At 36.6% G+C, this 16,950-nt stretch overlaps 1 protein-coding gene across 1 annotated transcript; it reads left to right on the top strand.

Moving 5' to 3' along the window:
• The first annotated feature begins 3,733 nt into the window (after positions 1–3,733).
• LOC127802057 (pleiotropic drug resistance protein 3-like) lies at positions 3,734–16,552 on the top strand. Its single transcript, XM_052337718.1, is given in 25 exon segments — positions 3,734–4,157; positions 4,469–4,592; positions 5,396–5,481; positions 6,467–6,551; positions 6,958–7,117; positions 7,219–7,295; positions 7,881–7,934; positions 8,041–8,131; positions 8,662–8,963; positions 9,049–9,330; positions 9,473–9,786; positions 9,952–10,112; positions 10,194–10,297; positions 10,998–11,151; positions 11,243–11,377; positions 11,515–11,588; positions 11,700–12,032; positions 12,107–12,397; positions 13,314–13,397; positions 13,519–13,652; positions 14,679–14,906; positions 15,410–15,581; positions 15,676–15,930; positions 16,224–16,338; positions 16,341–16,552. Coding segments are annotated over 25 exon segments (4,344 nt in total). The 5' UTR covers positions 3,734–3,777; the 3' UTR covers positions 16,490–16,552.
• Positions 16,553–16,950: the final 398 nt, after the last annotated feature.

The following is a 16,950-nucleotide window of genomic DNA, read 5'->3' as shown; positions in this document are numbered from 1 at the left end:
CTAAATTTTTATATTATATCACTATGTGATAATATATTTTACCATATTTATCTTAATATTTGACAAAATGCTTAGTACTATGGCTCTAAAACATACACTTTTTTTTAAAAAAATATTATTAATTTTTAAATAATTTGATAAAATACTATATTTTTCAAATAATTTAATAAATTACTATAACTTAACCATCTAAACATTTTATGCCGGAAAGAGTTGCAATATGAATTCATAAGAGCATAACTCGCTAGTAACAAGTTCTATTGAGATTGATACTTTATCAAATTTTGGTAAAGTATCTCTTGTGTTGCTTTAATTATGATATATGTTTAAATTATTTTTTAATCATCTTAAATTCTCTATTGAAAATAATTTTTTAGACAAGTAGCGAGTTCAACATTGTTCAACTTTTTCTAGGCCAAACTTATATTTTTGCCCATAAAGCATGGGCACTCACTTTTTGTTACTTTGATTATATTATTGAATTTATATTTTTGAGTTAATTTAATATTTGTACTTTGACATCTTTTTTAACGTGAAAATTATGATTTTTTATTATTTTAATTATACTATATTTAAGTCAAAATACATAGATTAAATTAACTTAAAAATATAAGTTAAATGTATAATTAAAATAAAAAAAATCGAGTTGTTACACGAAAAAATTTAAGTATAGGAGTTAAATTAATTTTAAAATTAAATTTAAAGATATAATCGAAATAATAAAAAAATTAAAGTAAACATGAAAAAAAAAAATGTAGAAGTATGAAATCAAAATTATGAATTTGACCACACTATTTTCGACTCAATGAAACTTGCTACTTCTTTTTGCGTGAATTCCACCCAAAGACTCTTTTACTAGCAAGAAATGCCTAGTAGTTGATTTCAGTAGTCTCCCTTCTACCAGAATGTGGGCTTGTATAAGCTTCACATGCAAGCATCTTCAGCATACTCCGAACGGGGCTTAAGTCGAAAGAGACTTGGCTTCTAATCGAATAGAAGAAAAGAGAGAGGGGCATTAAGTACCAATGCCTATGGTCTATGTGAAGACAACTACTGTCATGGATGATGCCTATGGATCAGAAATTTTGGTTTTTGTACGACGGAGACGTGTAAGGGGAATGGACAAGTTTTAGCTGTCGTGGGTAAAGAGGATTTTCTTCAGACGTCTTGAGTTATGGAGGACACAGATTTAAAATGACATCTTCGTCAACTACCTTTATTCATTCTCGTATGGCAATGTCTAGACTAGTTTCAACTGATGACAGTTCAGTGTACTAAGAAAGGTCATTACTCTTGTTCATATTTGACTGCATCATACCTGTTAAATTGGTCATTTCGATCCCAAATCTTTACACCCAGGATCATAGAAAGGTATCTAGAAAGTCAACTTATATTGTATTTCTTGGCTTTCCTACTGGGGCTATAGCTTTTTCATTTTTTAATATTGGAACCCAGAGCCTAGAACATGCCATTTTCATGACCAGTCTTGAATCCATCCAAATGGTAGATTAGGTATGTGGTTTGATGCATGCTTATTGCTGAATTGTGGTTATGCGTGCTTCATTCTGGTAAGATTTGACTTGGGGAGGTTGATCTGAATTAAATTACTCACACAGAACAATTAATAATTAATGTTCTCTTTTTCTAAATGTAGGAAGAGTTTATAGGCTAAGGTCATTACCAGTCGCCATCAGTTCTTGATTTTAATGATCATGCAGCTACAACATGACAAGTCAGGTGCTGACTGTGCAAGGTATCTATTTGTTTTCAATGATTGATTCTCTGATTTAATTAATTGTCAGTCAGAGCGTGCCATTTTCTAGTTCCATAAAAGCATAGTGTTTTAGTTAAGCTCAGCAATTCTTTTATTAAAGTAAATGATTGACTGCATTGCCCTTATCACAATGCAGTGGCTTGCTGTTGGGGTAGACAGACGACATGAAAAAGGAGCAATTAGGAGAGGCGATGGTACTTGCTGGAGTTTCTTGACAGGGGCATGAACCAGAAGGGTCTGTCAACTTAGGTATGTTGCCCGGTCATCTTCACGGCACTAAATGTAATTTAGTATCCATAAAACACAAAAGACTATTATAATTGCCTTTTCAAGTTCCAACCAACTAACATTTAATAATCACTGCATCATCTATCAATAAATAACTTATAACAGAAGTGATCTACCCTATTTGAAGTGATCTACCCTATTTGAAATATAATATCTTTTTTCTTCTCATAGTAGGGGTGGTTTACGTGAAGCTAACATTTCCAGCACTATAGTTTGCCCCACAGTTTATCTAGTTTTTATAAAAAAAATTATATATGATAACAGGCTTATTGTAAGTGGTAGAGTTAGTTGTTTCATTTGGAAAAGATAGAGGAACTTCATGATGCTTTGTGGCCTCTGATGTGTTCACTTTTTCATGTGGCGTGCTCTGATGTCCAGGAATCATGAAGTTCTGCAGACTAGAATGTCCTTCCTTCCATGGAGCATACAAAACCAACCAAAAGGTCAAATGCGTTGAAATAATTAAACTGGAGACAGCTTAAGGGGTTTCCTACATTAAACAGAAGAAAGGGTGAAAAATACCACTCCATGTTACGTGCCAAAGAAATGGCTATTATCTTGGACTACAGCTTGAAGTTTGCAGGATGTTGTGAAACAATGACTGCTATGGAGAAAGCATCTTTCGAAAGAGAAGTCAAACACATATGTCATTGTAACCAGAGTTGGTTCAATACTGACATAACTATTTTCCTTTTGTTCAATAATGGAGAATCTCTTCAAATCTGCCCGTCCCCCCCCCCCCCCCCCCCCCCCCCCCCCTCTCTCTCTCTCATGTTATTGTAACTAGAGTTGGTTCAATACTGATGTAACTATTTTCCTTTTGTTCAATAATGGAAAATCTCTTCACATCTGCCCTTGCCCCTGCTCCTCCCTCTCTCTCTCACAAACGTGCGCGTGTACACAATGTCATACATACATGTTTAAGAAATAAGAGTGATTCATTACCTTAGCTCATCAGTCTTGTCAGCAAATAAGGCTGATCCTTACCTTACCAATCGTTTTGGATGAAAATTAGAGGAGCATCTATAGATCTATATAGTCATCTCTCCTTTTCCCACCATTATGTTGGGGCAGTCACAGAGAGTTGAGCTGGCTGAGATTAAGAAGAATGAAGTAATCATGTCTTTACAGAATGGCCTCCCTCCCTCCATCACGTATAAACAACTTAATACTAAATCTAGAGAACATTTAAAGTTGAAAAAAGAGAGAAGAGTCTGGCCTATTACTTCAATAAACTTAATTACGGGCTAGAAAAATGGACTTGATTTTGGTCTAGAACTTAGAGTTTGCAGGCTTTTGCTAAACTATCAATGCTATTGGAGAAAACATTGAACAGGACAGTCAACCACCTCTGCATTGTAATTAGTTAGTTAAAACTGAGGCACTTTTTCCCCTTGTCTTCTGGGAATAAAGAATCTTAGTTAATAAGCAAAACTGAAACTTCACATAGCGCCCCCCCCCCCCCCCCGCGCGCGCGCATGGGGTCTCTCTCTCAGACACACTCCACAGATGACATTGCTCCAGCAAAACATTTTCAAAGTGATGCGTGCTTTAGCCTGTCAATATTTTTTTACTAAGAATAAAGCATATTCTGCATCAACTTACCTAATCAATCTTATTATTTCAAAACTGTAGAGGAACTAGAAATCTATATATACCTCTATTCTTTTGCCTCTTGTCACTGTTCCAGTTGATGCTCCCTGAGGTTGTTCAGAATGGCCCAGTTGGTTGGTGCCGATGAAATAGAATCTCTGAGATTTGATCTAGCAGAGATAGGAAGAAGCTTGAGATCTTCATTTCGGCATTATACTTCTAGTTTCCGGAGCAGTTTGGACTATAAATCTCTGGATGAAGACATTGATAATGAAATTGTATTAGAGTGGGCTGCAATTGAAAGAGTGCCTACTTTTGAAAGGTTGAGCTTGTCTTTGTTTGATCAAAATGATGGAAGCAGAACTGATCTTAAAAGAAAACAAGTAGTCAATGTTACTCAGCTTGGTGCTTTAGAGCGGCATGTGTTCATTGAGAGGCTCATCAAACATATTGAGAACGACAACCTCCGGTTGCTGCAGAAACTGAGAAAAAGAATGGACAAGTAGGAACTTTTCATTTTAATCTCAATACAGTGATATGTCTGCAAATTATTGCCATATATATATATATACCATCTACTGGCAGTGATAATTAAGTGTTTTATCCGTTGGATTTTATGTTCTTATAATGCCCACTTACTAATGATTTTTCCTAGTTGATTATGTTATCTTCCATATGCTGATGGATTAACTTTATTCTCTCTAGGCCCTGTACACTTTGCTATTCATCTCTGGGTGCTTAATTTACAATCTTCATGCTGACTATTCATGGGCCAGTGCTTAATTACATTTAACTTTCTATTGTTTCTTGAAGGGTTGGTGTAAAACTGCCCACTGTGGAAGTGAGATACAAGAATCTCCAAGTGGAAGCAGAGTGTGAGATAGTTCATGGAAAACCCCTCCCAACTCTATGGAATTCTCTCAAAAGCATGGTTCATGTAAGTACCTGATTCTTTTAAAGTTAACTTTAGAGAGTACCATTTGCCTATGCATGCTTGCATTGTGGAAATCAACTTTTCTACTCAGTCATATGACCATGAGTAGATTCTAACTGAAACCATAAAAATCTTAGTGTCAGAAATGTTTTTCTTTTTGTGTTCAGTTTGTTTTGATAATTAATTATCGAGTCTTGGTAGCAACTGTCAAGTTACTCGTTTGTAACAGGAAGGTCCCTGGTTTGAGTTGTGGAAATAGTCTTTTTACAGAGCAAATGTAAGGTTGTGTACAAGGACAACCCTCCCCCGATTGTTGCAGAGCTGGGTGTCCACTAGAGATGCCCTAGTTGAACTAATATTTATCTAATTTTTGACACTCTTTAACTTTAATCTGTTAATCAGTTGGTAGTAAATAGGGAAGATATCATCTACATAGATTTCTGATGCATCCAAGATCCAATCCTAGTGTCACATCCAATCCTATGATAAGTGAGTGAGTTTTACGTGCATACTTCTTATCTTAAGCTTACATTGTCATCCAAAATAGAAATTCCTAGCTTGAGCCATGTCACAACCTGGATTTTGTCGAGTCCATGACTGATTTTTAGATTGTCATGTTACCTCAAATTTTTAGGGTTTTACAAGCCAGTAAAGGAAATGGTCTTATCTTGAACTGTTTTCTGCTTGAGAAGTAGATATCTGAATCTATGTTTCTGTGTGAGACGTCCAACAGAAGCCTTCAGTAAAATAGATCCCGCATCATCCTTGTTAAGTTTCTAAATTGGTTGGTGCATTTTGCTTAACAGGATTGTGCTAAGCTTCCAGGTTTAAAGTCACAAGAAGCCAAGATAACGATTATTGGCGGTATCAGTGGTATCATTAAGCCTGGAAGGTATTCTTTGAATCTGAATCTATGTTAAATATTACTATTTCAACATAGGATTATTAAACACTAGGGAACCCTGAAATTTATCTGGGCAACTTGATGTCTTTTCTCAAAGCTTCCCCTCATGTAAGCTCTGGTTTTCCTGTCAGTACCATTAACCTCAAGCATATTATTTCCCACCAATCCAATTGTTGAATTGATCGATGCAAACAACATATATGTAGACAGATTTCATCACCCTGTTCTTGTTGTTACATGTTACTGTTAATCCCAGCTACTGTTAATTCATCTACAATTTCCTTTGTCACCTTCACCTGGGAATTAGAAATTTTAGTGGTGCAAATTTGTGTTCAAATTTTTTCATGACCTGACTCCCATCTTGCGCAATAAAATATGTGTGATGAGACATGTAATATTTCCCCTTTTAAGGAAGATAGATTTATTATACAACAATACTTAAAAATCACATAATTATGTTTATTGAACAGTCTGAACTCTTTGCTCTTTAGCTATGGTGAATTGAACAACTATTTCTACAATGATTTATATCTTTAAATTAGAATTGCACCATTCAATTTCCCATCTTTGGCGATTACTTCGAATTTGAGTATGAAAAATTGAATGGTTGAACTTTAGCTTACTGTGTTGGAGTTCTACTTCTAATTGGGAACATATCATCTGTGAGCCTAAAAATCTGTGTTTGATGAGCTTAGACAAAGGAAAAATCAGTGGACAAGGCTCCGACCATTGCGGGGGTCTTTGCAGCCTTTACCTTCCAGCTGAGAGGATGCTACAGTATTTGATGAGTGTATTAAAATTAAATTTTAGTATGCTCTGATGAATGGATATTTTTTTCTACATTATGCTTTGTTAGTAAATTTTATTCTATTCGAAATTTCAATATCTTAGAAATGAAACCTTTTGTTTTTGTTCACTGTTGCCTGGAAAGTTCAGTAACTCATTCAACTAAGAAGCCTTACTTTTATTGCAGGATGACTCTATTGCTTGGTCCTCCAGGATGTGGGAAGACTTCTTTATTAAAAGCACTTTCTGGAAATTTGAGCAAATCTCTTGAGGTCTTCACTCTCTTTATGCTAATTTTCTTGCTGGTGGAATGATTGCTGATGACATACAAATATTAGCATTAGTCAAACATGATGCTCTTTATAATTAGTAAAGCCATTCTGCAAAATTCACAACATTTGAAAAGTCATAGGTGCACCTTTTAGATTCTACAACAATCTTCTTGCTTTTTGGACTCCAACAGCTACCTTCTGTTTCATGCAAAGAATTAGATTAAGCTGTTTCCTCTGTCTTCCATGTACTCAAAAGAGGGAGCTTTTGTTAGTTTTTAATTGGCATGGTCTTGTTCTTTGTACAGTGTATATGCAACTTCAAGCACCATCCAATTTGTTTGAGTTATCCACTTACATTAAGTTTTAGTTATAACATGGTTTTCATGTCCATCCATTCATCCAACAGGTTACAGGGGAAGTTTCTTATAATGGGTACAAACTCGAAGAGTTTGTTCCCCAGAAAACGTCTGCCTATATCAGTCAAAATGACCTACATATCCCTGAGATGACTGTGAGGGAAACACTTGATTTTTCAGCCCGATGTCAGGGCACAGGAAGCAGGGCAGGTATTTGTGTTTCAGGCATAAGGCAAATATCACTACTATGATACACTAATTTAACTCATGTTACTATGGTAATTAAATCAACTTGTTTGACGTCTCTATAGAGATTATGACTGATATCAGCAGAAGAGAGAAACAGGCAGGGATTATCCCAGATCCAGATATTGATACTTACATGAAGGTTTGTTTACTTGGATAACAGTAAAATGAGATGACATTTATATCCTTGCATATTTGTTAGCATTAAATATGATTTAATTGGTGGGATTGTCTTCCTTTGTGGCAAACAAGATAGAGGAAGACCAAGAAAACATGGTTGGAATCCTTAGACATGACATGAGATATATGGCCTTACAAAAGTTATGAGCACAGATAGAGATGGTTAAAGAGAGAGAGTTCATGTAGCCAATCACCCCTAGCGGGATTAAGGCTTTTGATTGTTGTTGTTGATGTATTATTATCTATCCCATAAAAACAAATGCAGAGCTTTTGTTTGTGATTTGTAGTTTTATTGCATCGTGAAACATAGATGCTTAGCTCATCAATGTCTTTATATTGACATGAATTTCTGATACGTGAGTGAAAATTCTCATATGTACAAAATTTATTTCTTTATCTGCATATGCATATTGGATGCAGTTAACCAGTTATGTAAAATGTAACGTAGTTAAAAACCATACATTGTCTTATGTTCTTTCCACTATTCCTGTTATTCTTTTGGCAGTTTGTGAACTAGGAATCTCACAACTAAGATTTGCTTTAACAGGCTACTTCCATTGAAGGAAAAAAGACAAACCTTCAGGCAGACTACATCTTAAAAGTAATTGTCTTTCAACAAAGTTGGCTTGCAGTTCTCTGTAGCTTGAATTTTGATAAAACATGCTTTTACATGTTGATGAATTCCGATCATTGCCATGGATTATCAGATTCTTGGACTCGATATTTGTGCTGATACAATAGTTGGAGATGCCATGAGAAGAGGCGTCTCTGGTGGTCAAAAGAAAAGAGTAACTACAGGTATTTTGAGACTTGAGTGTATACTATTTGATGAATTAGCAAGATAAAAAAAACCATATAACTTACAGTTTTGGTGCTAATGCACAAAAAAACTTATTACTGATATCAACTACCTTTCAGCTCATAGGATTTGAGCTAACTAGAGCCATAATTTTTTCCAATTTCGGTTATCTTTGTGGCATTAACGCATATTACAAAGGTACTGGTAGGTCAATCCGTATGATATCAGGTTCAAGCCTCTGGTTTGTTGATGTGGTGGGACTTCAGGAAGTTGCTTCCTCAGTGACACTTGGTGCACTTTGGCACTTTATCTGTGGCCTCCGCTGTAGGTCCTTGCATCATCATGAAACCCAAAGTTCACAAAGTCTCACACTGGAAGCCACCTCTTGCAGTGCCATGATAGCAGAACAGGGATCTGGACCTCTGCTTAAAATCGGCAGCCTCCCACCAATGGCTTGGATCATCAAAAGATTCATATGCGTGCATCCCATCTATTTTCCTGAAGAATAATCTTCATTGGTTTTATGCAGGGGAAATGATTGTAGGTCCCACAAAAGCTCTATTCATGGATGAAATATCAAATGGATTAGACAGTTCCACCACGTATCAGATTGTTACTTGTCTTCACCAACTGGCGCATATCATGGATGCTACCATACTTGTGTCACTCCTTCAGCCATCCCCAGAAACCTTTGATCTTTTTGATGATGTTATCTTGATGGATGAAGGGAAAACTGTTTATCATGGACCTCGAAGTCATGTTTTAGAATTTTTTGAAGAGTGTGGGTTTAGATGCCCTGAAAGGAAAGGGGTAGCTGACTTTCTTCAGGAGGTAAGTTGGTTAAAAACTCAATCTACTTCCTTATTATTGCCTTACTCTTCCAAGTGATATAGTTGACCTATTCAATGCTTTGCAGGTTATATCAAGAAAAGATCAAGCACAGTATTGGTATCGAACTGAACAAGCTCATAGTTTTTTCTCAGTTGATATGTTTTCTAGGAAATTCAAGGAGTCATTTCTAGGGAAGAACCTAGATGAGGAGATTTCAGAGCCCTTCCCGAAAGCCCTGTGCCACAAGGATGCCATTTTTTTTAGTGTGTATTCCCTTCCTAAATGGGAATTGTTTAAAGCTTGCATGTCAAGGGAATTTCTTCTAATGAAGAGGAATTCCTTTGTGTATATATTCAAAGCAACTCAGGTTATGATCAGTACTTTCCTAATCTTTCATTTTTCAATTGTTTCTGGCTGTACATTCTCAAGATTCATGCATTTTTCACCCGTAAATCTTTAGTCTTATGTGTCTAACACTCCATGGAATTTTTTAATCCCTCTTGTTTCAGCTTGTTGTCATCGCCACTATCACAATGACTGTGTTTTTGCGAAGTCAAATGGATGTTGATGTTGTTCATGCAAACTATTACCTGGGTGCTCTGTTCTATGCTCTCGTCATTGTTCTAGTTGATGGATTTCCAGAGTTGTCCATGACTGTAGCAAGACTTGCAATTTTCTACAAACACAGAGACTTATGCTTTTACCCTGCTTGGGCATATGCAATTCCAGCCACCATTCTCAAGATCCCTTTTTCACTGTTGGAATCTCTTGTTTGGACTTGTCTGACTTATTATGTCATTGGATACAGTCCTGAGGCCGGGAGGTAATCTTTAAGTGATTTAGTCTTTTTTTTGTGATCAAGGGTTCAACATTTAAACATTTCTCTTGATCAAGCAGCCATCCTCAGTGATTTCAGTAGGCACAAGCACATGCATTTGAAACAAACTGGGAATGAGACTAATTTTCCATTTTCATTGTGTTACTGTAGGTTCTTCCGCCATTTCATTCTGCTTTTTGCTGCGCACTTAACGTCAGTATCCATGTTCCGTTTCATAGCATCTATTTTTCGTACTGTGGTTGCTTCCACCACAGCTGGTGGTTTGGCTATATTAGCTGTCTTATTATTTGGTGGCTTTATTGTACCAAAATGTATGGTTTCATTAAGCTTAATTTATTATCTCACTATCATATTTATCAAAATTGGTGGGGCTTATGTTGTCTACTTTGCAGCTGCTATGCCAATTTGGTTGAAATGGGGATTTTGGGTTTCACCAATAACATATGGGGAGATAGGTCTTGCTGTAAATGAATTCCTTGCTCCGCGATGGCAACAGGCAAGTGTCTAAAACTGTTGGTTCCTCTAATAATGGCAACTACATTAACATTCTTTTTGGCAGACTATCAAGTAGTTGCAGTGGAATTCATCTTGATATAGTTGCCCTCCGGCAAGGGCTATGAATTATTTTCCAAAATATTTGTTCTAAAAATCAAATAGATGACGAGATATTCACCTTGTCTTCATGTCTTCTATTCTGTACTTCTTTTGGACATTGGCAACAACACTGATCCCATACATTGCCAGTGCCTACTCATTGACCTGGCTGAGCTTAGTGCATTCTTCCCTTCCATATCTTGAGGGATGTATTGTTTCTTATTTAAGCCATTCTACCCTTGTGTTCATCCATGACCACCTCTCATTTTGTGGCATGCTTTACTGATCTGTTTCTTATAAACAATTATTCCTTGCTCTTTTTTGCCTTGAATTTAGTTGCATCTCTTACATAATATGATATTTTCATGAATTTAATGGTCTTCTACAAATAATGATATTATAATTAGTTTGTTGAATGCTTATCACATCAATTGATACTGGTAGGTATGCTGGTCATACACAAAATTCAGGATGCAAGCCCTATGCAAACCACGTTACACCTGCTTATGATTTCTCAATTTTATGTTCTTTCATTATTTAATATTTCTAGTTGGACTTACAGCAAGAACTCTTTTTAGTTATCTGTTCTTTTCTTTATGTAGACACTGCCAACAAACATTGCGATAGGTCAAGAAACACTTGAAAGCCATGGATTGAATTTTGATGATTACTTCTTCTGGATTTCACTTGGTGCCTTATTTGGGTTTGCAGTACTTTTCAATACTGGCTTTGCCCTGGCGTTGAGTTTCTTTAAGCGTAAGCCCCCCTTTCTAATATAAAAAGTCAACTTAAAGAATGCCAATGGTGATATATATATATATTTGACTACATTTAAAAATGCAACCAGCTCCTGGCTCTCGTGCTGTTATTACAAGTGAAAAACTTTCTCAAATTCAAGCAAGTGAAGATTCCTTGATTGGTATTCACTTGGATGGGAAGTCCAGAGGTTCCCCTACAGATGTTGTGACAGAACCAAACAAAGGTCAGTTTTCTCTTCTCTTTCCTTTTCATTTTATTCTCTAGATGTTGTATTCTCCATGCATTATTTTGTTATTCTTTTCTGCTTTCTGTGAGTTCATTTCTCCGGATTTGATAAGAGTGTCTAATATCATTTTACAGGGAAAATGGTTTTACCTTTTGAACCTCTAATAGTGGTGTTTCGAGACTTGCAATACAATGTAGAGACCCCCTCGGTAATATCATAAAAGAATGCAGAAAAAATTATAATTCTAAGATGGCTGTAGCCTGTAGATGTCAAGAGCCATATGTATCAACTTTACTTGGTGGTTGTCTTTTGGTTTCAGGCAATGAGAGAAAGGGGTCTCGCCCAGAAAAGACTCCAACTTCTGTCTGATATATCAGGTGTATTCAGACCTGGTATTCTTACAGCATTGATGGGTTTTAGTGGAGCTGGGAAAACAACTCTTATGGATGTCCTTTCTGGAAGGAAAACTAGTGGTACTATTGAGGGAGAAATAAGAATTGGTGGGTATCCTAAGGTTCAAGACACATTTGCAAGGATTTCGGGATATTGTGAACAAGCTGACATACATTCTCCTCAAATTACCATTGAAGAATCAGTTACTTATTCTGCTTGGCTTCGTCTGCATCCTCAGATTGATTCAAAAACTAAAACTGTAAGAACTATGTCTACAGAAGTTGAGTACTAATATGTTACCTTAGTTTTAATTTCTGTAGCATGTCTTTACAGGAATTTGTCAAAGAAGTGCTTGAGGTCATTGAGCTAGATGGAATCAAAGATTCTTTAGTTGGTTTGCCAGGCGTCAATGGTTTATCAACTGAGCAACGGAAACGGCTAACCATAGCTGTGGAGCTTGTTGCTAATCCTTCAATTATTTTCATGGATGAACCTACATCTGGATTGGATGCTAGAGCAGCTGCCATTGTCATGCGTGCTGTGAAGAATGTGGCTGATACAGGAAGAACTATTGTCTGCACCATCCACCAACCGAGTATTGACATATTCGAATCATTTGATGAGGTATGAAACTGACTAATAGATTCGTTTAAGAGAATTTACAACATGAAAGCTGAAAAATTTAATCATGCGAATTGAAGATTTTCTTTGTAGCAACTGTCACAATCTGATATTGGTAGTCTATTGGGGAAGTCTTGAGTGTATTACTCGGTCTCATGAATCCAAGAATAAACTTAATCTAGCATTTTTTGCTGAGGACCTATCAACAAGTGATAATAGAGCCAACCCAAAACCACTGTCAAGTAGGTGCGAGCTTGAAAAATGTTTGAGATTGACTTGGATCAGATTGAGATATAACATTTTTGTCTGGTGAGGACACCAGGAATTAAGGTAGGGGAATTTATCACAACCCAATCCCATATTGGTAGTTTACCAGGAAGAATTATTAGGTCTTGGTTATATATGTGGTCTCATGAACCCAACACTCAACTTTAGGTAGCACTTTTAGGTGAGGACCCATAGTGTTATAGAAACTAGATGCATTGCCGGATCCACCTAATAATTCTTGGCTCCATAAACTCCTTCCTAGTTTCTAACTTGCCATTTGACTAGGCTGTGAGACATGAAAAATCCAAGCAATGGCCACGTGGTTCTGTTAATACAGCACCTAAGGCTAGGGATTTGAATCTTGTTCCATGCACCTATTAGGGTGATTTGGGGCTACTGGTTCACTTGTACCTATTGGAGCTGGAGGTTAGGTATGGCTCAAACTCGTTGGAGGTCCTCTCACTCCTTCCAATTTCCCAGTAGGTAGAGGCTGGTGCCAGCACCAGTTGCAACCTTCTACCCTAAGCATTCATAGATATGCTCCCCTTTATTTTCTTCTTTCTTTTTTTTTTTCCTTTTTCTTTTTCTTTTTTATGTGTCTGATTTACTTTAAAGCAACTTTGCTATCTTCACATCCCTACGTTGATTGCAGTTAATTCTATTGAAACCTGGTGGGCGTATTATCTATTCTGGGCCATTGGGTCAGCATGCAAGTAGTGTCATTGAATATTTTGAGGTCAGTTGTTAGTTAGATTTTTAAACCTCATTGTCATATATAGACATATTTATGGTAATACCATTTGTGACCAGATTGACCCTTGATTGATCTTGATTTTATTTATCCATTTTTGGAACAGAGTATCTCAGGGGTACCAAAGATCAGAAAAAATCACAACCCCGCAACATGGATGTTAGAGGTCACTTCTCCATCTTCAGAAGCTGAACTTGGTGTTGATTTTGCCCAAATTTATAAGAATTCTTCTTTGTACCAGTAAGTTAAACTGCCAGGACTCATTAAGCTAAAGGTTAACACTAGGCAGATATTAATGTTTAATGGTGAATTTATAATTGACCTAAAACTTTTATCAACTCTATGAATTTAGTACTCACAGTCATCATTCTCCATTGGCAAAGAATGAAAACTGTGAATCTAGTTTTTTCTGTTACCTATTTATTTGTTATGATGGAATAAGAGACCGATCGCCATAGTTATACCTCAATTTGAGCACCTGTAAGAAAAGGCGAGGCTGGTTCTCCTGGTATATCCTTTGATGCTCAAGTCAGTATAATGAAGACGATAAATGTATGTAAAATATGAGTTTTGTGGTCAAATGATTTTACTTGTAAGCGTCCCCCTTTTATATAGATTGAAAGATGCGAGATATTTGGAGTTATTCCAGTGATTTGTTGGGATTCTTGAGTTTTTCTTTGGGATTCCCAAATTTGACTGTTATCAAATAATGTGATCTCTGGTTTGAATTTAAATTTAGACAACCCTATCAAATTTGACCCGGGTCCACCTAGATTGAGACCCAGGTTAATCCCTTATTTGGATTTGGGCTGGATAAAGGATATGTGTCACTTTCCTATTGCTTGATAATAAGGATGTGTGGCAAGCTATGACTTACTATTCTTTGGGGGTAACTCAGTAATTTCATCTTTTTGGGTTCTCATCATCAATTAGTTTAGGATATGAAAAATGTTATTGGTACATTATTGTGTACACTTTGAGCTACACAATAATGCTAAAATGTCTAAAATACCCTCACCCAAAGCAGTGAGGCGGTGTGAGGTGGTGATGCGCATAACTAAAATATCCCTCACCACTGCGTTGAGGCGCGAGGAGGTGTAGTGAGGCGAGGTCATGAGGTGCGGGGGGTATTTTTGTCATTTATGATGCATTGTGTAGCTCAAAGTGTACGCAATGATGTACCTATACCATGATCCTTACAGTATATGCTATCAGCAACTTATTAATTTGCTTGTGCATGAAATGTTCCTAATATTCTTGTTGTAGGAACAATAAAGAGCTTGTAAAGAGGTTCATTACTCCACCTCCTGGTTCAAAAGACTTGTACTTCCCAACCCGCTTTTCACAGAACAGTTGGGGACAGTTCAAGTGCTGTCTCTGGAAACAACACTTGTCTTATTGGAGGAGTCCTTCGTACAACTTGATGCGTTCAATGTATACACTTATAGCCTCGTTGCTTTTCGGGTTTCTATTTTGGGATCAAGGGAGGAAAATGTAAGTTCCTAGAGCTAAACTAAGGTTATGGTATATATCTGATAAATCATAAAGTTCTTGCTTCTGCTGAAAAAAGTGGTCCAGAACTAAAATTAACCTTGGTATCTGACCTCTTTATAGCATGCCATATTCATGCAATTAGAAAGAATGCTATATAATTTCTACTAGCAACAAAACGATAGATTTGGTAAGTACAGAGGCTAACCTTTGCTATTTGGCATGCCACTTGGTAAACATATCTTGTTTCCAGAAATTGTGCATTATCATCATGGTTCAATGTATCGCATTGCTATGGATGCCCACAGACTGCAGAATGATACATAAGTGAAATGTTTGAGTTCTACTGCATCTGAGCATTCAAATTCAAAGCTTTCTGTTTGTTCCACAGAATGCAACTTTGTATCCCATTGACCTTTAACGACCTAGGATCTTGGTTTTTCTAGTATTTTTTCATTAATAGGTTCGTGCAAATGTCTAATATTGATATCCCTTTGATTTGTTAGAAACAACCAACAGAGTTTGCTCAACATACTTGGTCTAATGTTTGCTGCTGTGATCTTCTTGGGCATAAATAATTCCTCATCAGTTTTGCCATACGTATCGACTGAGCGATCTGTTCTATACCGGGAAAGGTTAGCTGGGATGTATGCTCCTTGGGCTTATGCACTAGCACAGGTAAAATTCTCTTTTGAGCTTCTTCAAGTAAATAATTTCACAAAGATTTACATATTAAATCCCATGTATTCAAGTATGCACTCTGATTGTGCAGGTTACAATTGAGGTTCCTTATCTGCTTGCCCAAGCTCTTGCATTCACAGTCCTCACATATCCCATGGTTGGGTTTTATTGGTCTGCTTATAAAGTCTTCTGGTACTTCTACATCATATTTTGCACATTGCTCTACTTCACCTATCTGGGGATGCTACTTATCGCGGTGACACCAAGCTTCCCAGTAGCTGCGATTCTACAATCTACCTTCTACACAATGTTTAATCTCTTCTCTGGTTTTGTAGTTCCTCAACCGGTAAGCTACTACTCTCTACTTGGTAAACAAGCTGTACCAAATATGCTGCACTTGGGTTAAAATTTATATTAGAACATAGGTTCTATGTTGTGATGATGGGAGAATGCATTGAAAGCCATTTAACTAGTGTTCTAGGAGTGGGCTTGGTATAATAGCTGTTTGATGTATTTTGAGTGAAATTTTCTTTCTTAAACTTGACAACCTACACCGTACTATTAGTTGATAGTCTCTTTTCATTGTATAGTCGACCTCACATCATGGGATAAAGGTTTGGTATGTTGTTTCTGTTGCAGCAAATTCCCAACTGGTGGCTATGGTTTTACTACCTAATCCCAACATCCTGGTCGATAAACGGGCTGCTTACCTCGCAGTATGGAGATATAGAGGAGGAGATTGTGGTTTTTGGAGAACAAAATCCGTGGCGGCCTTCTTGAGAGACTATCTAGGGTTCCACCATGATCACTTGGGTCTGGTGGCAGCTCTTCTCATTGTTTACCCCATTCTTTTTGCTGCCTTGTTTGCATACTGCATTGGAAAGTTGAATTTCCAGAGAAGATGATTGTTCTGAGAGCCATTTGCTTTGTATTGTGTAGACACTCAAAACTATATATTTCTGTTCTTATGTAACCATAGCCGTTACATATTTAACGTGTATATATATATATCTATATATATAGGGGCGAATTCAGGAATTTAAAAGACAAGGATAAAATTAAGAAAGTAAATATAATGAATTCATATATAACAAAAATTATTTTTGTTTAACGGTATTTGTGAACGTGAAGGAAGAGAGAGAATGGAAAGAGTAATGAATTTGGATATTGGTCAATTCAAATTTTTTTGATTTGGGCTAGATTATGGATTTGGTTTGGAACAACATATTTAAATTAAGGGTTGAGGAACACAGACTGTTTAAAAGGAATATGGGCTAACAATTTAAAAACTTAAAAAAAAATTAATTTACATGGATTTGGGTTGAAGTTGGCATGGACTAAAGTCTAGTTCAGTCCTCTCCCAGAT

The sequence above is a fragment of the Diospyros lotus genome, chromosome 5 (assembly GCF_014633365.1).
Source record: "Diospyros lotus cultivar Yz01 chromosome 5, ASM1463336v1, whole genome shotgun sequence".
Taxonomy (NCBI): domain Eukaryota; kingdom Viridiplantae; phylum Streptophyta; class Magnoliopsida; order Ericales; family Ebenaceae; genus Diospyros; species Diospyros lotus.
This window is presented reverse-complemented; position numbering and strand designations above follow the sequence as displayed.